This window comes from Oncorhynchus clarkii, chromosome 30, assembly GCF_045791955.1.
Source record: "Oncorhynchus clarkii lewisi isolate Uvic-CL-2024 chromosome 30, UVic_Ocla_1.0, whole genome shotgun sequence".
Lineage (NCBI taxonomy): Eukaryota > Metazoa > Chordata > Actinopteri > Salmoniformes > Salmonidae > Oncorhynchus > Oncorhynchus clarkii.
Genome location: NC_092176.1, coordinates 37,450,172 through 37,474,983, shown reverse-complemented (window position 1 = coordinate 37,474,983; position 24,812 = coordinate 37,450,172). Strand labels below are relative to the sequence as shown.

Genomic DNA, 24,812 nt, shown 5'->3' with positions numbered 1-24,812 from the left:
CTAGTGGGCTTTATGGATCTCTACTATCGTCTGGGCTTAATGTGGCCAGCCGGTAATACACTTGTGTCCCCCGGTGGCCGGTTCGTACATAAACCGTCCTCCATTCAGGCTGCAACGGCTTCAATTTCCTCCTTAACTAGATTTAATGGTGTGAAGGCGAGAAAGAAACAGTGAAAATATGAGTACTTTCCTTATGAAGCACAGTTTTCCACCACAATACTAGAGTGGCTAATGCCTAGGAAGGCCACTTCCTGATTTTTGCACCCCGCGTTCAGCTAGAGGTACAGACTGCTGTATATGTGAGACGTTTGGGACTAGCGTTCCTAGTTCGGGAGGAAATTGAATCCTTTGCAGCCTGGATGGAGGGCGTTTTACGTACGAACCAGTCGCTGGGGGACATCAGTATAGTAATCCAGACTATAGTGAAGATCCCAAATCCCGTTTGGAGGTTTCCCGGATTCAGGAGGGAATTAGCAGGAAATACAGAATCCTCCAACCAGGATTTCTGGAAAACCAGGGATTTTATTGACATTTTCTAGAATTTGTAACCTTACTCATGTCTGTCTGTCTGTCTGTCTGTCTGTCTGTCTGTCTGTCTGTCTGTCTGTCTGTCTGTCTGTCTGTCTGTCTGTCTGTCTGTCTGTCTGTCTGTCTGTCTGTCTGTCTGTCTGTCTGTCTGTCTGTCTGTCTGTCTGTCTGTCTGTCTGTCTGTCTGTCTGTCTGTCTGTCTGTCTGTCTGTCTGTCTGTCTGTCTGTCTGTCTGTCTGTCTGTCTGTCTGTCTGTCTGTCTGTCTGTCTGTCTGTCTGTCTGTCTGTCTGTCTGTCTGTCTGTCTGTCTGTCTGTCTGTCTGTCTGTCTGTCTGTCTGTCTGTCTGTCTGTCTGTCTGTCTGTCTGTCTGTCTGTCTGTCTGTCTGTCTGTCTGTCTGTCTGTCTGTCTGTCTGTCTGTCTGTCTGTCTGTCTGTCTGTCTGTCTGTCTGTCTGTCTGTCTGTCTGTCTGTCTGTCTGTCTGTCTGTCTGTCTGTCTGTCTGTCTGTCTGTCTGTCTGTCTGTCTGTCTGTCTGTCTGTCTGTCTGTCTGTCTGTCTGTCTGTCTGTCTGTCTGTCTGTCTGTCTGTCTGTCTGTCTGTCTGTCTGTCTGTCTGTCTGTCTGTCTGTCTGTGATCTCCTCCCTCCATCTGTTTCTCTCATTTCTGTATTTCCTCTCCTTCATCTGTCTTTCTCAGTGGTGTCATCTCGTCCTCGTCACCTCTCTCTAAAGCGGTTCTCTCTGTTCTCCAGGTTGCCAGGTAACCTCCGGCATGTCTGGGCACTGGGGAAACATTTAACTGTAACACCCAGGCTGGGGGGGGGGGGGGGGGGGGGGGGGGGGGGGGAGAATGTAACCGTAACACCCACTACTTTATTGTACTGTATGTAGTTGTTTAATAGAAAATGGTAGTGACTAGTGAGTAGTCTACAGAATCATCAGCATCAGTCACACGCAACCCTTCACCAATCAAAAACGCTAACAAACACTAACGCTGCGAGGAAATGTCCTAAATGACTTCTGTTTCTAGCCTTCATCTGCAATTTTAAACCAACAAATCTCAAGCTACCTGCTGACTCTCACTAGCTTTGGTGGTGTGTGTGTTGCACCAAAGGACAACCGACACCCTCTTGATAATACCAGGTAATGTGTCTTCCTGGCCTGCAGAGGGCAGTGGCGGGCAGTTTGTTGATGTGATTAGTGGTTACCTACCTTTTTTAAGGCTTTAGGGTTGGCAACTGGGCTAAGACTGGCACTGCCCCTTCTCTACCTGGCATCACAGGCCAAGGTTTATGTCGCAGAAACTGGAAGCTGGGTGTCTTCTCTACCTGGCATCACAGGCCAGGGTTTATGTCGCAGAAACTGGAAGCTGGGTGTCTTCTCTAGCTGGCATCACAGGCCAGGGTTTATGTCGCAGAAACTGGAAGCTGGGTGTCTTCTCTACCTGGCATCACAGGCCAGGGTTTATGTCGCAGAAACTGGAAGCTGGGTGTCTTCTCTACCTTGTTATTGGCTGAGTGGTCGACAAGTGGATCTTCAGCTATTGGACATTGCATTACTATGTGTTCATGCCACGCCTGACAATCATGCACCTCATCTTCGGCACTGGCACTGGCACTGGCACACACACACACACAGGATGTCACACACTTCTTCAGACTGGTTGGTGTGTATATGCCAGCTCTGAAGGTCAGGTCCAGCTGCGGGACGTCTAAGGTTTTTAAGAAATCCACGTGGATACATTTTAGTGAGGCACTGGCATGGCATCATGTTATTCAATGTGTGCCAAATATTGCGAGCAGTGTGAAATTAACGGATTTCACATTTTTGAGGTGTGTAGAAACTGGTATTAAATATTATGTCTCTCTCTAACAGGTCTCTCTCTCTCTAACAGGTCTCTCTCTCTCTAACAGGTCTCTCTCTCTCTAACAGGTCTCTCTCTCTCTAACAGGTCTCTCTCTCTCTAACAGGTCTCTCTCTCTCTGACAGGTCTCTCTCTCTCTAACAGGTCTCTCTCTCTCTAACAGGTCTCTCTCTCTCTGACAGGTCTGTCTCTCTCTGACAGGTTTGTCTCTCTCTGACAGGTCTCTCTCTCTCTGACAGGTCTCTCTCTCTCTGACAGGTCTCTCTCTCTCTGACAGGTCTCTCTCTCTCTGACAGGTCTCTCTCTCTCTGACAGGTCTCTCTCTCTCTGACAGGTCTGTCTCTCTCTAACAGGTCTGTCTCTCTCTGTCCGTTCCGTTGACATATCCGGTGCTGAATGAACTGTGTACTGGCCTCTAGAAGGCAGCTTTGCCTGGTTCGCCCATTATTCACAGTTAGCCTTCCATTTCATCAACAGTTTTACCTGTGTTAGTGTGTTTACATGTTTTGTGTACCATTGCCATACCTTTTTGTTTGTGTGCATCTGCATCTGCACGTGTGAGTGTGATTATTTTCTCTTGTTGCTCACTCTAACGCTACGAGCCTGTGTGTGTTTCAGAGTTCCGCTCCCCGTCACACATCAGTGGTTTGAACAGGACAGCGTCTCTGAGCGCTGCAGATCGGACGGAGTCGGTGTCTGTCGGCGGCAGTAACAGCCAGCTCAACACTCAGTTCACTGTCCCCTCACCGTCATACACACCCGACTTCTACGTACGGGCTCTCTCAGACCTGCAGTTCGTCAAGGTGAGGATACCCGACCATAGATTGATACCTCCTGCACTGAGCTTTAATGATTTGTTGAGGAGAGAGACCGTGTGTGTAGGCTTTTGTCCTATCACTACATTACAACACCTTGATACTCTCCCTCTTCTCTCTCTCCCTCTCCCTCTCTCCCTCTTTCTCTCCCTCCCTCTTTCTCTCCCTCTCCCCCCTCTCCCTCTCCCTCGCTCTCCCCTCTCTCCCTCGCTCTCCCCTCTCTCCCTCGCTCTCCCCTCTCTCTCCCCTCTCTTTCTACCTCTCTCCTCCTCCCTCTCTCCCTCTTTCTCTCCCTCTCCCCCCTCTCCCTCTCCCTCGCTCTCCCCTCTCTCCCTCGCTCTCCCCTCTCTCTCCCCTCTCTTTCTACCTCTCTCCTCCCTCTCTCCCTCTTTCTCTCCCTCCCTCTTTCTCTCCCCTCTCCCCTCGCTCTCCCCTCTATCCCTCGCTCTCCCCTCTCTCCCCCCTCTCCCTCGCTCTCCCCCTCTCCCTCGCTCTCCCCCTCTCCCTCGCTCTCCCTCGCTCTCCCCCTCTCCCTCGCTCTCCCTCTTTCTTTCTCTCCCTCCCTCTTTCTCTCTCCCCTCTCCCTCCCTCTCTCTCTTCCCTCTCTCCCCTCTCCCTCCCTCTCTCTCTTCCCTCTCCCTCGTTCTCCTTCTCCCTTTTTATCTCAATCTCTTTCTCTTTCTCTTTATCCCTCACCGTGTCCCTGTTCCCTCTCTCTCAGATCACACGTGCCCAGTACCAGAACGGTCTGATGGCGTCTCGTCTGGATTCCTCCCCCCAGTCGCCTGATTGCGGCCACCCCCGTCTGGAGGGTACCCCGTCCCCCGTGGGCACCACCACCCTATTCTTCCTAGCTGACGATAACCCCACTCCGGAGAAAAGCCCCCTCCTGGCTGACGAGACCACCTCTCTCCTCAACGAGCAGAACTCTCTGCCTCACAACCACCACCACAAGGCATCAGAGAGCAGCATATGACACACACACACTACTACACACACTTATATATGTGCGTTTACACACACTACCAGGGACTGAGGAGACTGTGAGAGAGCGCGCGCACACACACACACACACACACGGACATTATGCCAAACTGTCTTGAGGAACGATTCTCTCCCCCCATTTTAAAAGTCAACCCTGTGGCTGGTAGTGTGTACAGTGTCAGCTATCCCCACTGTACCCCCTCTTCTAGCAGAGTCAGCTATCCCCACTGTACCCCCTCTTCCAGCAGAGTCAGCTATCCCCACTGTACCCCCTCTTCCAGCAGAGTCAGCTATCCCCACTGTACCCCCTCTTCCAGCAGAGTCAGCTATCCCCACTGTACCCCCTCTTCCAGCAGTCAGCTATCCCCACTGTACCCCCTCTTCCAGCAGAGTCACCTATCCCCACTGTTCCAGCACTGTTCTATCCCCCCTCTTCCAGCATGGTCAGCTATCCCCACTGTACCCCCTCTTCCAGCATGGTCAGCTATCCCCACTGTACCCCCTCTTCCAGCAGAGTCAGCTATCCCCACTGTACCCCCTCTTCCAGCATGGTCAGCTATCCCCACTGTACCCCCTCTTCCAGCAGAGTCAGCTATCCCCACTGTACCCCCTCTTCCAGCAGAGTCAGCTATCCCCACTGTACCCCCTCTTCCAGCAGTCAGCTATCCCCACTGTACCCCCTCTTCCAGCAGAGTCAGCTATCCCCACTGTTCCAGCACTGTTCTATCCCCCCTCTTCCAGCATGGTCAGCTATCCCCACTGTACCCCCTCTTCCAGCAGGGTCAGCTATCCCCACTGTACCCCCTCTTCCACCATGGTCAGCTATCCCCACTGTACCCCCTCTTCCACCATGGTCAGCTATCCCCACTGTACCCCCTCTTCCAGCAGAGTCAGCTATCCCCACTGTACCCCCTCTTTCAGCAGAGTCAGCTATCCCCACTGTACCCCCTCTTCCAGCAGTCAGCTATCCCCACTGTACCCCCTCTTCCAGCAGAGTCAGCTATCCCCACTGTTCCAGCACTGTTCTATCCCCCCTCTTCCAGCATGGTCAGCTATCCCCACTGTACCCCCTCTTCCAGCAGAGTCAGCTATCCCCACTGTACCCCCTCTTCCACCATGGTCAGCTATCCCCACTGTACCCCCTCTTCCAGCAGAGTCAGCTATTCCCACTGTACCCCCTCTTCTAGCAGAGTCAGCTATCCCCACTGTACCCCCTCTTCTAGCAGAGTCAGCTATCCCCACTGTACCCCCTCTTCCAGCAGAGTCAGCTATCCCCACTGTACCCCCTCTTCCAGCATGGTCAGCTATCCCCACTGTACCCCCTCTTCCAGCAGAGTCAGCTATCCCCACTGTACCCCCTCTTCCAGCAGAGTCCGCTATCCCCACTGTACCCCCTCTTCCAGTATGGTCAGCTATCCCCACTGTACCCCCTCTTCCAGCAGAGTCAGCTATCCCCACTGTACCCCCTCTTCCAGCAGAGTCAGCTATCCCCACTGTACCCCCTCTTCCAGCAGAGTCAGCTATCCCCACTGTACCCCCTTTTCCAGCAGAGTCAGCTATCCCCACTGTACCCCCTCTTCCAGCATGGTCAGCTATCCCCACTGTACCCCCTCTTCCAGCAGAGTCAGCTATCCCCACTGTACCCCCTCTTCCAGCATGGTCAGCTATCCCCACTGTACCCCCTCTTCCAGCATGGTCAGCTATCCCCACTGTACCCCCTCTTCCAGCATGGTCAGCTATTCCCCACTGTACCCCCTCTTCCAGCATGGTCAGCTATTCCCCACTGTACCCCCTCTTCCAGCAGAGTCAGCTATTCCCACTGTACCCCCTCTTCTAGCAGAGTCAGCTATCCCCACTGTACCCCCTCTTCTAGCAGAGTCAGCTATCCCCACTGTACCCCCTCTTCCAGCAGAGTCAGCTATCCCCACTGTACCCCCTCTTCCAGCATGGTCAGCTATCCCCACTGTACCCCCTCTTCCAGCAGAGTCAGCTATCCCCACTGTACCCCCTCTTCCAGCAGAGTCCGCTATCCCCACTGTACCCCCTCTTCCAGTATGGTCAGCTATCCCCACTGTACCCCCTCTTCCAGCAGAGTCAGCTATCCCCACTGTACCCCCTCTTCCAGCAGAGTCAGCTATCCCCACTGTACCCCCTCTTCCAGCAGAGTCAGCTATCCCCACTGTACCCCCTTTTCCAGCAGAGTCAGCTATCCCCACTGTACCCCCTCTTCCAGCATGGTCAGCTATCCCCACTGTACCCCCTCTTCCAGCAGAGTCAGCTATCCCCACTGTACCCCCTCTTCCAGCATGGTCAGCTATCCCCACTGTACCCCCTCTTCCAGCATGGTCAGCTATCCCCACTGTACCCCCTCTTCCAGCATGGTCAGCTATTCCCCACTGTACCCCCTCTTCCAGCATGGTCAGCTATTCCCCACTGTACCCCCTCTTCCAGCAGAGTCAGCTATCCCCACTGTACCCCCTCTTCCAGCATGGTCAGCTATTCCCCACTGTACCCCCTCTTCCAGCATGGCACAATGTCATTATTGGTCTGTCTGACTGCAATGTCTGTGTGTTTCTGCAAAGTGTGTTCTGTGTGTGTGTGTGTGTACACACTGTAACAGAGTTAGGAACAGAGATCAAAGAAGACGACAGACATGTCAGAAGCTGTGCTGTTGGAGAGAAGGACTAGGACCATGTGGAGGAAGGGGCAGAGGTATGAGAGAGCAAAGTAGAGCGAGATGGAGCATAGAGATGATGTGACTTGGTCGTGGCGTTGGGCTCAATAGGACTGAGACAGGTCCCTGATGACCCTTTTATATGGATTAACTGTTGTTTTTCTTCTCGCTTTTATATAAAAAGATCATCAGCGTTTCAGATATAGACAGGTCGTAGCTAGGTACAGATGCCTACAGGGAGAGGTGTGTGTGTGTGTGTGCGCGTGTGTGTGTGTGTGTCCTCCGCCTTGCTGTTTCCTGGTCTGCTCTGTCTCCACTGTAAAGCCACACCACTCAGGGAGACTCAAACAAACAGATAGAAGCACCAACAACAACCGCATGTGTCGTAACCCCCCAACCATTAACTAACGGCAACTATACAGCTACAGACCAATCAGAACAAAGCATGTCAAAGAGGAAACTAATATATGTTATAAATATGTAATATTACTATATTGAAAAAGAAAATGCTATTTATTAATTCCATGTGTGGTGAGAGAGGGGGAAAAGTGTCTGTTGGTTTGTATTTTTGGATATTCGTGTCAAGGTGTATAGTAGATTAGTGGTCTTTATGAGGTTCCTCAGACTTCTATGGGGATGGTGTAAATAAAAGACAGATAGTGTTTTAGTTAGGGGCTTCTCCTTTTCCCCCAAAGATGCCAATGGATTCATCAGGGATGGACCACCAGTGTGTGTTGTAAGACAATCAATGTGATGATGGTGATGAATGTGACAGATGTGTAGGGTACATTACTATAACGGGGACAGTGAGCCCTTTCCTGCTTTCAGATGGACTGGGGTGAGAGGTCTTGGTCTAAGATTTTGGGGTGGAAAAACAGAAACAAACCTTTCAATCTGTGTGACCAAGTGACAATCGGAACAGTAACCTAATTAGAAAAATGCCTCCTGTCCTGACAAATATACACATACATATATATGATTGACTATTTATTTTGCATAAAATTCAAGTTGTATATTTTTGAGATTTTTTTTTTTGTTCATTTTTTTTGAGTTGTAAATTTTTGTTGTCTGTGTTTTATAATCTAGCGTTTTCATTGAGAATATCGTCATTATCACGATGAGATTCCTTTTAAATGTAGCAGTTGAACGCAGTGGTTGACAGCCAGTCCAGTGCACAGTGAGTCCGTTTTACGCTATGGTCTTCTAGACCCCATCTCATCAGTCCTAAAATCATATCTTATATTTCCCAGACCTGTCCTGCACATTTGCCCATGTATCGATCTATTGAATAACACTGTGACGTTATACTTTTACCAAGTCTATAGTAGTTGTCCAAATTAACAGCATTGTTATACCAAATAATCAATTAATCTTTCCTCTCAATTTTATATGAAATGTTTTACACACAAAACAAAGCACAGTACCATTGCAGGTTCCACAAAAAGGGGACAGTCACCAAAGGGATATGTTCTCTGAAGTAATATCTTTGTGCTGGACTGGTATGGGCCAACCATCAACTCCTTTAAAACAAGTGTTCACATTGATCATGGAACCAGAACTGGGCTGGACTCTCCTGAAGGGGAATGATCAAGCACTTTTTTTTTTTTTCTACAACATTATTTTTCATTTTTAAAAGTTGGGATGTGGTGTAGTTATGAATCCAAAGGATGTGGATGAATTCTGTGGAGAAAAAAATAAATAATCTCTTTTTTTTTTCTTTTTTTTTTATAAATTGGAATGATTCAGGGTTAATATGTTATGTTGAACTGTACGCCTTGTTCAGAGCAAATGTGACTCTGAGGGGTCTAGACAGACACAGGGAATATTAAAAATGACTTCAAATATGTGTTTCCCTGTGACATCAATGCATGATTTAAGAATACGTCCCAATTCTTCTTCTTTTTTTTGCACACTCGTGGATGTAAAAGCATAGGATTGATGTAAACATTGGCAAAAGGGAGTTTCCACCATTTGCTAAATCCATGCAAGAGAGTACGCAAGTGCACACTTGTGTAGAATTGGGACATGTCCTATGTGACAATTGGACATAATTAAGTAGAAGGATAGGATTTGGTCTGACGTCACCTGCAGCCCATCTGATACATTTGATCATTTTGATTATATTCCAAAAGTTATATTTCTGCTGAATAAATCACATTAACATTCGAAAGTTGACGTTGTAAACTGGTGTTATCAACTGACTTTAAATATGGGTCTCGTCAGTCATGATTACAGATTACATTGTAATGTATAGTGTGTATTGATTGGAAGAGCCAAAATGGTCCCTGGGGAATAACTTATACTCATCGAGTGGTAGGCTTTCCGATGAAATGTTCTTGGAGAAAAGCCTAAGAATTAGATGGCTTAGTCATTTTATACCGATTCCCTTCAACCAATAAATTGCGAGGAAGGCATGATGGACTAGAATGTATGATGTAGAGCTGTATGATGGAGAGCTACCCTCCTGTAGGTTTTCAATCCAAACTTAATCTAGCACACCTGATTTCATAATTTTCTGGATGATTAATTAATTTGGTTAGTTAGAACTGGGGTTGGAGAGAACCGACAGAAGGGTATCTCTCCAGTAACAGGGTTGGAGTGAACCTACAGGACAGTAGCTCTCCAGGAACCGGGTTGGAGTGAAAACCTACAGGACAGTAGCTCTCCAGGAACCGGGTTGGAGTGAAAACCTACAGGACAGTAGCTCTCCAGGAACCGGGTTGGAGTGAAAACCTACAGGACAGTAGCTCTCCAGGAACCGGGTTGGAGTGAAAACCTACAGGACAGTAGCTCTCCAGGAACCGGGTTGGAGTGAAAACCTACAGGAACAGGGTTGGAGTGAAAACCTACAGGACAGTAGCTCTCCAGGAACAGGGTTGGAGTGAAACCCTACAGGACAGTAGCTCTCCAGTAACAGGGTTGGAGAGCTCTACCCCAGAGTGATACTGTCATCTGTTTAAACTGAGTAATGGTCATGAGTTGTATCACATAAATTCCCCTGCAGGGTTCTAACTTTCTAGGAACTCTGTGAAATTACCTTTGCACGCAATATCATCATTACGCTGATTCTGTTGCACAACGTTTCTTATATGGAAGCTAATGGAACAAAACTGTGAGGGACCTAGCTGAATTTGTCCAATAGAAACTCTTGTTTGGACTAATGATTTCACCCCTATAGTGGCCCTTACTTCAATTCTAATGACTTTTCAATATCACCTGGGATAACAGGAAACAACAGAACTCTTAAGGTTGTGTCCTAACTACAACGTAAAAAAAATAAAATAATCAGTTATGCATTAATGTCAATGGGCCAGTTTATCAGACAGATTTAGGGCTCTGTTCAATCTGTAAACCTGAAGCGTTACAGATTCCACCATAGAAATGTAAAGGTCATTTTAACTTCAGCCGCCATACAGTGCATTCGTAAAGTATTGATTGATTAAATTGTATGTTTTCCTCGTCAATCTACACACAATACCCCATAATGACATCAGACCCTTTACGCAGTACTTTGTTGAAGCACCTTTGGCAGTGATTACAGGCTCGAGTCTTCTTGGGTACGATGCTACAAGCTTGGCACACCTGTACTTGGGGAGATTCTCCCTTTCTTCTCTGCAGATCCTCTCAAGCTCTGTCAGGTTGGATGGGGAGCGTCGCTGCACATCTATTTTCAGGTCTCTCCAGAGATGTTTGTTCGGGTTCAAGTTTGGACTCCAGCTAGGCCACTCAAGGACATTCAAAGACTTGTCCCGAAGCAACTCCTGCGTTTTCTTGGCTGTGAGCTTGGATTGTTGTCCTGTTGGAAGGTGAACCTTCGCCCCAGTCTGAGGTCCTGAGCGCTCTAGAGCAGGTTTTCATCAAGGATCTCTCTGTACTTTGCTCCGTTTTAGCTTTCCCTTGATCCTGACTAGTCTCCCAGTCCCTGCTGCTGAAAAACATCCCCACAGCATGATGCTGCCACCACCATGCTTCACCGTAGGGATGGTGCCAGGTTTCATCCAGATGTGAAACTTGGCATTCAGTTCAATCTTGGTTTCATCAGACCAGAAAATCTTGTCTTTAGGTGCCTTTTGTCAAACTCCAAGCGAGCTGTCATGTGCCTTTTTACTGAAGAGTGGTTTCTGTCTGGCCACTCTACCATAAAGGCCTGATTGGTAGAGTACTGCAGAGATGGTTGTCCTCCTGTAATGTTTTCCCATCTCCACAGAGGAACTCTGGAGCTCTGTCAGAGTGACCATCGGGTACTTGGTCATCTTCTTAACCAAGACCCTTCTCACCTGATTTCTCAGTTCGGCCGGACGGCCAGCTCTAAGAAGAGTCTTGGTGGTTCTAAACTTCTTTCATTTAAGAATGATGGAGGTCACTGTCTTCTTGGGGACCTTCAATGCTGCAGACATTTTTTGTTACCCTTCCCCAGATCTGTGCCTCGACACAATCCTGTCTCTGAGCTCTACGGACAATTCCTTTGACCTCATGGCTTGGTTTTTGCTCTGACATGCACTGTCAACTGTGAGACCTTAGTGTGCCTTTCCAAATAATGTCCAATCAATTGAATTTCCCACAGGTGGACTCCAAGTAGTAGAAACATCTCAATGATGATCAATGGAAACAGGATGAGCTCAATTTCGATTCTCATAGCAAAGTGTCTGAATACTAATTTCTGTTTTTAATTTTTAATACATTTGCAAACATTTTGAAAACCCTGTTTTTGCTTTGTCATTATGGGGTATTGGGTGTAGATTGAGGGGAAAAATGTATTTGATAAATTTTAGAATAAAGCTGTAACGTAATGAAAAAAGGTAAAAGAGTCTGAATACTTTCCGAATGCCCTGTACATTAATTTAAATTCAAACTATATGTAGCAACTAAAAATTATAGTTTTAAGTTAGGATTCACCCCTTTTTACCCTCTGTAGTAGAACTAGTTATTGTTCCGGGTAGAATCCTTCCACCTACAGAACCCTTTTAGAGTGTAGCCAGCCAGTACTCTCATCTGTTGTGGACTTTAAATCAAACCCTTTTAGAGTGTAGCCAGCCAGTACTCTCATCTGTTGTGGACTTTAAATCAAACCCTTTTAGAGTGTAGCCAGCCAGTACTCTCATCTGTTGTGGACTTTAAATCAAACCGTATAGTCAGTCACTCTCAAGACGTCTTTTACCTTCACACACTCCACCAGAAAATACTCTATATTCTTTTCATTCCAGGTCTTTACAGATCCTCCCGTCTCCCTTCAGAAAGCAGATCAACCGTGGATTGTTTTAGTTTTCTATCTATCTGGGTCTGTAGAGATTGCTATGGCATGTGTCCTAAATGGTACCCTGTTCCCTATATAGTGTGCTACTTTTGACAAGTGCCCTCTGGGAATGGGGTGCCATTGCGGACGCAACACATGTGTCCTCAAGACTCTTGTTAATGTACCTGTTGACTTGTGTCCAGTCCACCCCTAACCTGACCCCATCCCAAAGTGTACATGGTTTGGGTTCAGTATGCGCATTGAGTCTCTGGTCGCTTAACACTGTCAGTAATCGCGGTAAAGCAATCGTTATCATTATTGTCTTTATTTATGGGAGCAGAGAGCCGATGGGGTGACTTGTTTATGAATTGGCTGAAACATGTAGTCTGGTCCCCGGTCTGTTTGTGCTTTCATGTCAACTCCTTGTCCCGCTAATGTTTGATATGACAAGTAATTAACCTGTTAGCACAAATAAATCTGGGGCCAGGTTATAAAAACATGCATAAGTCCTCTGTTTTCTCTGGTGTGCTTTAATGTAAATAATAATGTGTACATATTGTTTTATAATTACTGTCTTAGCGTGTTTTGAAGATGAAGAATGTTAATAAACCTGATTTTATTTTTCTGGTTTTACTTTTTATTTGGTCCTGATTTCTTCTCAAATGACTACGATCGAAAGTGTGTATTCTTTACTTTTAAAGTTACGTAGCGTAAAATCAACGTCAATTTCTGGTTGATATTTAATTGACTTGTAAACGTTTGTTTTTCGGTCTTGCTCTCATCAAAAGCCTTTACTTTTCATTTTAGCATGTCTTAATGATACACTGTGAGTATGAACCCCCCCCCCCCCCTAATGTTTGAATTACACACTATGAATATGAACCTGCTTGACCAATTGATGAGGAATGATGTCATGAGTTGTATCATACATGGTATGTGACATGGGCTAAAGCCATTCAGATTTTAAAAAGAATATGACACTTACGAACACGCTATGCAGACACATCGACTGACACAACTTCTTCAAACATGAATGAGGTGTCATTGTGTGACAATCTGTGGTCTCTTTTTGAGTATTCTTTTTTTCTGTTGTCAGAAATGGCATGGCCTGTAAACCGATACCATGTGTGTAAATCAGGAAGTGAAATTCAAAGATTAAGAGCTGAAGTGCGGTAGTGCCTGTCAAATATCATCTTGAGAAATACTTGACATGTTTCCAAAGATGTTGCATCACTGGGAATTCTGTTCCTTGTTCGGTTCTGGGATATCCATAACAACAAAGACCCAGTCTGAATCCAAAATGGCACCCTATTCCCTAAATAGTGTTCTACTTTTAAAGGAGGTGGGGAAATAATAAATTAAGTTCATTGTGACTTCACAATATGACTAGCCGAGATGATAAAAGGAACTATCTCACATCTGAAAGTCCTCGGAATGTAAGCAGGCTTGACATCACAGAATATTTTGATTGACGATATTAAGAAATTATAGAATAGAATCAAAACTTCTCTCATTTCACCCGAGGAAACAACATGCTCACTCTCAATTTAGCTCTATGACCTCGGACGTCTTCAGTAATGAAGTTTCATTTCCGAGGCCTTTAGGAAGAAAGGTCGTGATTTAAACATTCAGTAGATGCAGTGGTGTAGTGCAATTTGTATTTTTTAAATGATGTCAATTTCTCAATCAAAGTTTGTACCGACAGATGTAGCCTTATTGAATATTGTGGAATAGGCCCACATACAGTGGGGCAAAAAAGTACTCAGTCAGCCACCAATTGTGCAAGTTCTGCCACTTAAAAATATGAGAGAGGCCTGTAATTTTCATCATAGGTACACTTCAACTATGACAGACAAAATGAGGGAAGAAAATCCAGAAAATCACATTGTAGGATTTTTAATGAATTTATTTGCAAATTATGGTGGAAAATAAGTATTTGGTCACCTACAAACAAGCAAGATTTCTGGCTCTCACAGACCTGTAACAACTTCTTTAAGAGGCTCCTCTGTCCTCCACTCGTTACCTGTATTAATGGCACCTGTTTGAACTTGTTATCAGTATAAAAGACACCTGTCCACAACCTCAAATAGTCACACTCCAAACTCCACTATGGCCAAGACCAAAGAGCTGTCAAAGGACACCAGAAACGAAATTGTAGACCTGCACCAGGCTGGGAAGACTGAATATGCAATAGGTAAGCAGCTTGGTTTGAAGAAATCAACTGTGGGAGCAATTATTAGGAAATGAAAGACATACAAGACTACTGATAATCTCCCTCGATCTGGGGCTCCACGCAAGATCTCACCCCGTGGGGTCAAAATGATCACAAGAACGGTGAGCAAAAATCCCAGAACCACACGGGGGGACCTAGTGAATGACCTGCAGAGAGCTGGGAGCAAAGTATCAAAGCCTACCATCAGTAACACACTACGCCGCCAGGGACTCAAATCCTGCAGTGCCCGACGTGTCCAGGCCCGTCTGAAGTTTGCTAGAGAGCATTTGGATGATCCAGAAGAAGATTGGGAGAATGTCATATGGTCAGATGAAACCAAAATATAACTTTTTGTTAAAAACTTAACTCGTCGTGTTTGGAGGACAAAGAATGCTGAGTTGCATCCAAAGGACACCATACCTACTGTGAAGCATGGGGGTGGACACATAATGCTTTGGGGATGTTTTTTTGCAAAGGGACCAGGACGACTGATCCGTGTAAAGGAAAGAATGAATGGGGCCCCATAGAAAATCTTTGGAGGGAGTTGAATGTCCAACACGGACATTAAATAAAATGATGTTTGGGGTGAAACAGAATCCCTTCAGGAGAGGCCAGCAACAGCCCCAAAACATCACTGCTCTAGAGGAGATCTGCATGGAGGAATGGGCCAAAATACCAGCAACAGTGTGTGAAAACCTTGTGAAGACTTACAGAAAACGTTTGACCTCTGTCATTGCCAACAAAGGGTATATAACAAAGTATTGAGAAACTTTTGTTATTGACCAAATACTTATTTTCCACCATAATTTGCAAATTAATTAATTAAAAATCCTACAATGTGATTTTTCTGGATTTTTTCCCCTCATTTTGTCTGTCATACTTGAAGTGTACCTATGATGAAAATTACAGGCCTCTCTCATCTTTTTAAGTGGGAGAACTTGCACAATTGGTGGCTGACTAAATACTTTTTTGCCCCACTGTACATTGTCAGAAGGACATTTTTCTATTTTTTAATACCCTCAAAAACCAAAATAGGCATACCTAATTTCAAAATAAGCCATCGCTGTCGATCATGAATGATAATATCAGAAAGTGAAATTCCGATGTTAAGAGCGAAAGCAGGGTAGTCAAGTATCATCTTGAGAAATCCTTGACGTGTTCCCACACGTTGCATCACTGGGAATTCCGTTGCTGATCCGGTTCTGTAAGATCCATAACAGCGAAAGACCCAGGATGCGTCCGAAATGGAGCCCTATTCCCTACGTAGTGAACAAATGTTTTATTCGACCAGGGTTCATATTGCCCTATAGGCCCAGGTCAAAAGTAGCGTGTTGTACAGGGAATAGGATTGGCATTTCAGACACACCCCAGAGTGTGTAGTCAACATTCTAATGCCATGTGTTTCACCCAGTTTACAGGGCTGATTAGGATTGATTTACTGTTACACCACTTTTTTTATTCAGAGTACAGTAGTTATTCTTTCCAGGTGAAACTTTATTGAGCCAAACACAATATACTAGAATAATACTTGTTTTGTGGAATATTATTGAACATACTGACCGGATATTAAGCATAGCTCCATAGGGAGCCTACATATTATAGACATAGTCCTGATATTTTAGTGAATTGGGGAGATTCCCCTGAACGAGTCTTAACAATGTCTAACACCTTTTTGGCAAGGGTAAAGGCTAATATAGTAGTAGGAAGTTGGACACAGTCCAAGAGTCTGCCCGTCTGTACTGGAAATCTATCCAGCTGGCAGATTCTAGACTCTCGTGACATCACACAGGAAGTGAGGAAATAATGTAGTCAGTTCCTTGTTATTTCACAATATGGTGAGGAATTTTCTCACATCTGAAAGTCCATGAAATGTAAGCAGGCTTCGCAGAATATTTGATTGACAATATTAGGAAATTAAAGAATAGAACCAAAATGTTGATGTCAAAGGGAAACATAGAAACTCAGACATCTTTAGAAATGGTTGAAGTTTAGTTTCCTAGGACTTTAGGAAAAAAGTAATGATAAAAACACAGTATATTGTATTAGCACTTACATTTGCATTGTATGACATTTCAGTCATTTAGCAGAGGCTCTTATCCAGAGCGACTGACAGTCAGTGCATTCATCTAAGTTTAGTAGGAAAAAACAACCACATATGATATTACAGTCATTTCCAGTGTAGACCCGTCCAGTAGCGGATTTAGGTATAGGTGACATGGGCAGCCGCCCAGGACGGCATCTTGCCGGGGGCGACACGGGGTGCCCGCACAAAAACATTTGGAACAGTGACATTGGCGCGATCGGTTTTCTATCGCTCATTTGCAGGTCATGTCAATAATATCATGTCACAGTGTGGGACTGTGGGTCAGTTAACCTTGTCGAAGTGGGCGCCCTGATTCGAGTTTGTGAGCTAGGCAGGTTACTGCCTGGGAAGGTCTCCCACTCAGAAGTACGAGATGGGGAGGGGGGGCGGCGGTAGGTTGACCTCAGGTCTCCTCACTGGAAGTCCGAGGTAGGGGGGCGGGGGTAGGTTGACCTCAGGTCTCCCACTCAGAAGTACGAGATGGGGAGGGGGGCGGGGGTAGGTTGACCTCAGGTCTCCCCACTGCAAGTCTGAGGTAGCGGGGTGGGGGTAGGTTGACCTCAGGTCTCCACACTGGAAGTCCGGGGTAGGGGGGCGGGTGAATCTATCAAATAGCGAACCTCTAACTTTTTACAGTACTAATGGAATTAGTCAAATCTGTCACACCACGAAATGCTACCAAATAAACCACAATTCATTCATAATACTGTGAATATATAGTTTCACAGACATATTGTTGCATTTTTTTCTGGTTTGTGTGGAATGGTTAATAATAATATAAAACCAGTGTGCACACCACCAGGGTGAATTGGCTTAGTCATGACTCTTGGTTAACAGTGTTGTGGGATGAGTAATGTATTGATGCTCGAGTGCCAAATCAACACACATTTGTTTCTATTTGTCTTTGTTACTTCTTTTTTTGTTGTCTTATTTTTGTATATATTTTTATATTTCTATAGTTTTAAATGTTATGATTTATTTATTTGTGTTGTTCCAAATGTCTGAATAAAATGAAGGTTAGTGCTGAACGATGCTTTTCTATTTTTGTAGGAGGGGGGGGGTGTTGAAGGGGAGGTTCATCCAGGGAGCCATACAAGCTAGAACTGCCACTGAAAACCGTCTTAGAAAATAGCCCTTCTAAGAAAATAGCCGTTATCAACACTTTAAACGCATAATGAATGAGAAGTCCTTTAGAAAAGGAAGTTATGCAAAGTATATTATAATACAGACATGTACATTTGTCTAATCGTAACTAATGTTACGTAGTGTTGACATGAACAATATTTAATATTTTGTTCATCCAGTAATATTGAGATCTGAAATACAATTTCTCAGGGAATCCTGGCCAAGAACAGCATGAAAACACAACATCAATTATTTGAATGAAGTATATTGGCAATATTACAAAACAATTACACCCCATCCCCCCATCCTGTTGGGTGTGAGTCCAGTATTTCATCACCAAAGTCATTAAAAAATACCTTGTCACTCATTGGTCTGGTGAGACTAAACCATCGTCCTTCCTCCCGTGTGCGTAGAGGGGAATTTCTGGAGAGTGTGCCCAGGATGTATATAAGACATACAGGTTACCACATGTAGTCAGAAAACATTGGTTCAGAGAACAAGTTGGGACTCACAACAAGGACCAAGGACTAGAAACAAGACGTTAGTACCTACTATCTACAAACTACAAAACAGCCAACTACAAACCTATTCATCCAGGTAAATGAAATGTAGAGTCTGTTTTTATTCACATTGGCAACCATAAACTTACTCTTACTGTACGGCTGACCATGTATTATGTTGTTGATCTGTTGTGGCAGTCTTTATTTCTATATAGTGTTTAGTAAAAACTTTTATTTATGACTAACTGTATATTGATTGCCTGTTTACACCAGATCTCTGAATGTGTTTTCAGATCTTGGCCATCTTTAAGCAACTGACTAAGCATGATACAATCTATGATGGACAGGAGTTTTAAAATATCTGTTTTTATTTTCCAGATCTAACTACAAAGACAATATGGAATTTGAGTCAAACTGCAGTCTAATGAAGGTGAGTCCCAACTTAGACATGATGATAAGACAGACCTACAATATTCAGGCATGACAGACATTCAAATGTTATTATACAGTAAATGTTAAAACAGAAGAAAGGAAAAAAACAGACCAACCACAATTCTCCATACACTGATGCAACAATGTTAGATGAATGTTGAATCGACTTTCTCTGTCCTGGTCAGAACACCTCTGCCAGTGTAGCATGGAGCTCCAAACTGCCTCAGGGTCTGGATGTGGAGATATCCCATCACCCCATCACCCTGCGCTGTGTGGCCAACCTCATCATCGCCATGGAGAGGCTAAATGGTGGCAAGGGGTTTACCCTGGGAAGAGATGAGGGCCTGTTAAATTTCTTGCTAGAGAGCGCAGTGGAAGGTAGGTCAAAGATCACTGGACTGGATTAGAGGAGCCCCTTCGGGGCTAGCCTGGCCCCATGTCTGATTGTACTGTCTTGCTTCTGATGACAATGACCATAGGAGTTGACAAGACAGCACAAACAGAACGGGGTATTTTCAATGTGTACCACTATAATACCATTAGCTATCACCACTGGGCTATGTTCCAATGTTCACACTATAGAATACCACTTAGAATGCATGCCCAACACATCGCTTATTTCTAACTGCTTTCTCCTCTCTCTCTCTCCTCATCAAAACATATAGTGTTGGAGTTGGAGTCGGCGCACACTGAAGCCAGCAGCAGAGCTGCTTTCAGCAGTAAAGGAGAGTACGAGTGTAGTGTCACTGACTCTGAGAATAAGTGCTGGGTGCTCAATGAAGGGTCTATGGAGCTGCATGCTATGATGCTGCAGGGAGGCAGCAGCTACCATAAAGGTATGTTAACAACCAAGGCTCAGTCCCAATTTGCATTTGTCTTAACATAGTGCGTTACATTTTGCCAAAGACTTTTGAGTGTGTTCTTTGGCGACCATAGATCATTAAATTAATGAAATTCATTTTTGCCTTGGGGCACTAAGCAGTGGCACTTCCTATGAATCTGAAATAATTGGAAAGGTTAGGTACATATGAGCAATATGAGATTCAGTGGAGAGGTTAAAACCAACCCCACCCTGAGACTGACAGATAGGTAGCGTACTTAGTTCACAGTTGAGTTCTGATGAATGATGCTGACTGACTCTCTTCTCCATTCCTCTGTCCTCAGTGCATTTGAACCTGTCTACGTACATCACGCCTGTCCCCAGTGAGACTAAAGCAAGACCTGTAGCCCTGGGCATCAAGGGATCCAACCTCTACCTATCCTGCATCACATCAGAAGGCACGCCCACCCTGCACCTAGAGGTAAATAGCACTACTACTGCTGAAAATATTGTCATTCAGTATTTAGAGATAGGATAATTGTCTGTTGAGGCTGGAGTTGTTTGAGTCAGACCTGGACCGCACCACGTAGAGATGGCAATGGAGATGGTGCCTGAGCTGAAGAATGCTGACATCATCAACATTGTGTCTGAATCATATGTGGAATGTAAAAGGTTGAGTTGCAGTGTAATTAAAGGAAACTGCCAGAGAGACCAAGAGAGACCGACCCTGGTGAAATGTGACTGGGAATGGGATACAGCGAGGATGACTATTAATTAGTCCTGGAGAGTGACAGTGTGTCAGCTTGTTCCAACCAATGATGTGTTGATTATATAAGTCATTGGTTCCAACAGCCACAAACTCAAACCAATAGCCAGAGTAACATTTCTATCCACCCCTGGTGTATGACATTTGACCCCTGGTGTATGACATTTGACCCCTGGTGTATGACATTTGACCTTTAAGTCAGTTTTGAGTCAGCCATTGATTTGAACCCCCTGACCATCTATCTCTCTCTCTCTCCAGGAGGTGGCAGACAAGGAGCAGCTGAAGTCCATCAACCATGAGAGCGACATGGTACGCTTCCTCTTCTACAAACAGGACACCGGAGTTGACATCAGTACCCTGGAGTCTGCCCATTACAGGAACTGGTTCATCAGCACGGCCCTACAGCAGGACAACACCAAGATGGTGAACATGTGCCAGAGGGCAACCCTCAACCGCAACACCACATTCACTGTCCAGCGCCACAACTAAGGTGGGTGCCGAAACGGACACCACAGATCTCTCATAGAGATCCTATATAATTCAATGTTCTTTTTATGTGGTCAGGACTGGATTGTCACTTTCTGTATGTCTAAAGATTAGGTGTATGTTTGTAAGACACAATAACTTCTTCAGGTTGTATGTATGTATGTATGTATGTGTGTACTACTAGAGCAATTCACCATTGTGGTGTATTGACTTGGTCAAATTTTACCACAAGATGGCGCCGTTGAGTCAGATTGTGGCAAGCGCCCATGATATTTATTGTACCGTATTTATTGCTGAAAGCCAAAATTAACGTATTGCTTACTGTAATTACATTTCTACTAATCATAATATTGTTCTACTATTTATTCATGTATTTATATTTCAGTGATTATACTTATTTATCATTGTATTTATTTGTCAATATGTTGATGTTGCACTTATTCATTGATGCATGCAAACATTTTGAATTGTCCTACATATGTGCTCTTTTGAATAAATATTCAAATGGAAATTGATGTTCTCTGTCATCGATTATTATGGTTGGCTACTGTAATAACATGGTTATTGGAAGAACAATGTAAAGAATCAGACAACATCCATCAAATACCAGAACCACAACAAGAACAAATATGAGAGGTATACCTACATTATACCAGTAATAATATCAGTGGTGTAAAGTTAAACTACTTTAAAGTACTACTTAAGGAGTTTTCTGGGGTATCTGTACTTCAGTACTTATATTTTTGACAACTTTTCCTTTTACTTCAATACATTCCTAACGAAAATACTGTACTTTTTTACTCCATACATTTTCCCTGACACCCAAAAGTACTTGTTACATTTTGAAAATGTAGCAGGACTGGAAAATGGTCCAATTCACTCACTTATCAAGAGAACATCCAGGCTCTTAAACATCCTAATGTTGAGATGGAATTGTTCATCAGTAAAGCAGAAGCCAAGGGATTAGTAAGAACAGAGGTTACAAATGAGTGGCAAGAGTTGTGGATCAGGAAGAGTAAGGGAAGACACATGTATAAGATCCAGGAAAAGGTGGAGGCAGGGAGTCCTCAAGCCAAGAGAGAAGGGAGGGAAAGTGTAGGTACAAGGCTGAGCATGGGACACACAAGGCTCAATAGTAAGTTGAATGTGGTGGGGGAACATGATCATCGTCACACCTCTCAGATGGAGACAGTGGAACATGTTATATTTCAGTGCCAGAAATACATGAGACAAATGGAGCGATTGTTATTAGATTTGAGGAGTAATGAGGTTGAAGAGCCAGGATTAAGTGAACTGCTGGGGAAATCTTCAGGGGATGATTTGAAATCCTACCCAATAATCTCGTCTCCCTAACGAAACTAAATACATAATTAAAAACTACATCACCTAAAGATTTCCCCAAAAATGCACTTAATCCTGGCTCTTCAACCCCACTACTCCTCAAATCTAATAACAATCGCTCCCTTTGTCTCATATTTCTGGCACTGAAATAGAACATGTTCCACATGTTCCATCATCTCCTCCTGACAATGATCACACCTCCCAGTCAGATGTTCCCCACCACTTTCAATGTTACCATCCATATAAAACCTACAGAATTAAAAGAAGCATTGGAGTAGCTGTCTGATTGGGCGTGGGTTTTTTTTCAAATATTTGAACGAGCCAATGAGAGAAGAGTGGCGTTGCCCCGGCAATTTCAAAACAGACCACGAAATAGATGAAGTCGGTTTGTTTATGTTAGCTCGCTAGCAAACCATAACTTGTATTCCACTAAAATAGCTAAAAATTTAGCTAGCTACACTAAAATAACATGTCTCAAGTGACTAGATTACAAATAGCAATGGACGCGGAAGAAATTGTTGCCCAACTTAACAGAAAAGGTATGGTGTAGCTAACGTTAACTAATATTCCGCTAGCCCTATTATTTGCTTGCTAACAATGCCTGCTTGTTAGCAGGCTTCTTCAGCTTACTAACTATAGTTGTCGTTAGTCATAATACAATGTAAACAATACTTTTTTTATTTATCATTCGGTCAAGTTACAGTGGAAAAACTAGATATAGGCTAGGGTACACACTAACGTTAGCTTAGTTCAGAGGAAACTTATGGAGTCTTTTGGGACATTGGGCTGTCTTATTGACTCCCTAAACGAGTAACGTTAGCGTAACTAGCTAGAACCATCACCTGTTAGAACAACAATGTTGCAGCTAGGGCTAGCTGTCTGACGTTAGCCAGCTAATTTAATGGTAATGTTAACTAGATAGCTATCTTTACCACTATTGACCAAATAGTGGAGGAGTAAATTTAGGGTTTGTTTTAAAGTTGCTTCTTGTCTTTCACAGAATTGCGCAAGCAGCAGTTGATAGAGTACTTAGCAGCAAAAGGAAGACTGAAGCCACCAAATCCAAAGTAAGAAATCATCATGGCTTGACGGCTATCTTCTTGGCCATTATATAGCCTATATAAGATTATTCATTCATTCAAGGTTTATACAAATGTCTATATGTTTATACAAAATCAGTCAAACAAACAATAGTCCAAACTCCATGTCTCTACCATATATGGTTTAAAAGTTGCCGAAGATTTACTCGGAGAATTTAGCGTTAATGGAATTGTTATGATCAAAATCTGGTCATTGCTCCGCGGCAGCCACTAACTACGAACGTCAAACGGACAAACTATCTAGTGGCTGCAGGTTCGTGAGTGAAAACATGGCATTTTTCAAAATTAAATCCGCTGAATAGAAAACTGAATAGCTTTGTAAATAAATAATTAACCCTAACAGACTGAATTGCAATATCCACCCTCCGCGAAGACAATCGGTTCTTGTTTGCATTGTATATTATTATTACTATTATTCTGTGGATTTTATATGGCGGTTGGTAACCAACTTTAAACTGCATTACTGCCACCAACTGGACTAGGGCGTGGATCAGAGACAGCGGAGGTCTAAATCCAACCCAATAATCTTCTCCCCCTTAGGAAACAAAATACATAATTAAATACTTCATCCCCAGAAGATTTCCCCAGCAGTTCACTTAATCCAGGCTATTCAACACCCATTACTCCTCAAATCTAATAACAACTGCTCCCTTTGCCTCATGTCTTTTTGGCACTGAAATATCAAATCAAATTTTATTTGTCACATACACATGGTTAGCAGATGTTAATGCGAGTGTAGCGAAATGCTTGTGCTTCTAGTTCCGACAATGCAGTAATAACCAACAAGTAATCTAACTAACAATTCCAAAACTACTGTCTTATACACAGTGTAAGGGGATAAAGAATATGTACATAAGGATATATGCATGAGTGATGGTACAGAGCAGCATAGGCAAGATACAGTAGACGGTATCGAGTACAGTATATACATATGAGATGAGTATGTAAACAAAGTGGCATAGTTAAAGTGGCTAGTGATACATGTATTACATAAGGATACAGTCGATGATATAGAGTACAGTATATACGTATGCAAATGAGATGAATAATGTAGGGTAAGTAACATTATATAAGGTAGCATTGTTTAAAGTGGCTAGTGATATATTTACATCATTTCCCATTATTAAAGTGGCTGGAGTTGAGTCAGTGTCAGTGTGTTGGCAGCAGCCACTCAATGTTAGTGGTGGCTGTTTAACAGTCTGATGGCCTTGAGATAGAAGCTGTTTTTCAGTCTCTCGGTCCCAGCTTTGATGCACCTGTACTGACCTCGCCTTCTGGATGATAGCGGGGTGAACAGGCAGTGGCTCGGGTGGTTGATGTCCTTGATGATCTTTATGGCCTTCCTGTAACATCGGGTGGTGTAGGTGTCCTGGAGGGCAGGTAGTTTGCCCCCGGTGATGCGTTGTGCAGACCTCACTACCCTCTGGAGAGCCTTACGGTTGAGGGCGGAGCAGTTGCCGTACCAGGCGGTGAAACAGCCCGCCAGGATGCTCTCGATTGTGCATCTGTAGAAGTTTGTGAGTGCTTTTGGTGACAAGCCAAATTTCTTCAGCCTCCTGAGGTTGAAGAGGCGCTGCTGCGCCTTCTTCACGATGCTGTCTGTGTGAGTGGACCAATTCAGTTTGTCTGTGATGTGTATGCCGAGGAACTTAAAACTTGCTACCCTCTCCACTACTGTTCCATCGATGTGGATAGGGGGGTGTTCCCTCTGCTGTTTCCTGAAGTCCACAATCATCTCCTTAGTTTTGTTGACGTTGAGTGTGAGGTTATTTTCCTGACACCACACTCCGAGGGCCCTCACCTCCTCCCTGTAGGCCGTCTCGTCGTTGTTGGTAATCAAGCCTACCACT

At 44.3% G+C, this 24,812-nt stretch overlaps 4 protein-coding genes across 5 annotated transcripts in view; all 4 read left to right on the top strand.

The window, feature by feature from the left end:
- Positions 1-4,403, top strand: part of LOC139390025 (metal transporter CNNM4-like) — a 73,324-nt gene extending 68,921 nt beyond the window's left edge. Inside the window, exons 6-8 of one of the 2 annotated variants that reach the window (XM_071137133.1) lie at positions 1,225-1,287; positions 3,010-3,194; positions 3,928-4,403. In XM_071137133.1, the coding sequence (XP_070993234.1) occupies positions 1,225-1,287; positions 3,010-3,194; positions 3,928-4,182 (503 nt within the window). In that variant the 3' untranslated portion in view covers positions 4,183-4,403. The remainder of the gene's footprint in view (positions 1-1,224; positions 1,288-3,009; positions 3,195-3,927) is intronic. The other variant, XM_071137132.1, reaches the window with a different exon arrangement.
- LOC139389815 (histone H2A.V) overlaps positions 1-24,812 on the top strand; it is a 257,719-nt gene that overhangs the window by 127,565 nt on the left and 105,342 nt on the right. The window lies entirely within an intron of this gene.
- LOC139389946 (interleukin-1 beta-like) lies at positions 18,024-20,663 on the top strand. The gene is made up of 6 exons (XM_071136984.1): positions 18,024-18,114; positions 18,396-18,447; positions 18,635-18,827; positions 19,115-19,285; positions 19,614-19,750; positions 20,294-20,663. Exons 2-6 carry the CDS (start codon positions 18,415-18,417, stop codon positions 20,522-20,524), a joined length of 765 nt encoding a protein of 254 aa, XP_070993085.1. The 5' UTR covers positions 18,024-18,114; positions 18,396-18,414; the 3' UTR covers positions 20,525-20,663.
- LOC139389811 (cytoskeleton associated protein 2-like) overlaps positions 22,252-24,812 on the top strand; it is a 43,809-nt gene continuing 41,248 nt past the window's right edge. The window contains exons 1-2 of the mRNA XM_071136774.1: positions 22,252-22,401; positions 22,863-22,929. Of these exons, the coding sequence (XP_070992875.1) occupies positions 22,332-22,401; positions 22,863-22,929 (137 nt within the window). The 5' untranslated portion in view covers positions 22,252-22,331. The remainder of the gene's footprint in view (positions 22,402-22,862; positions 22,930-24,812) is intronic.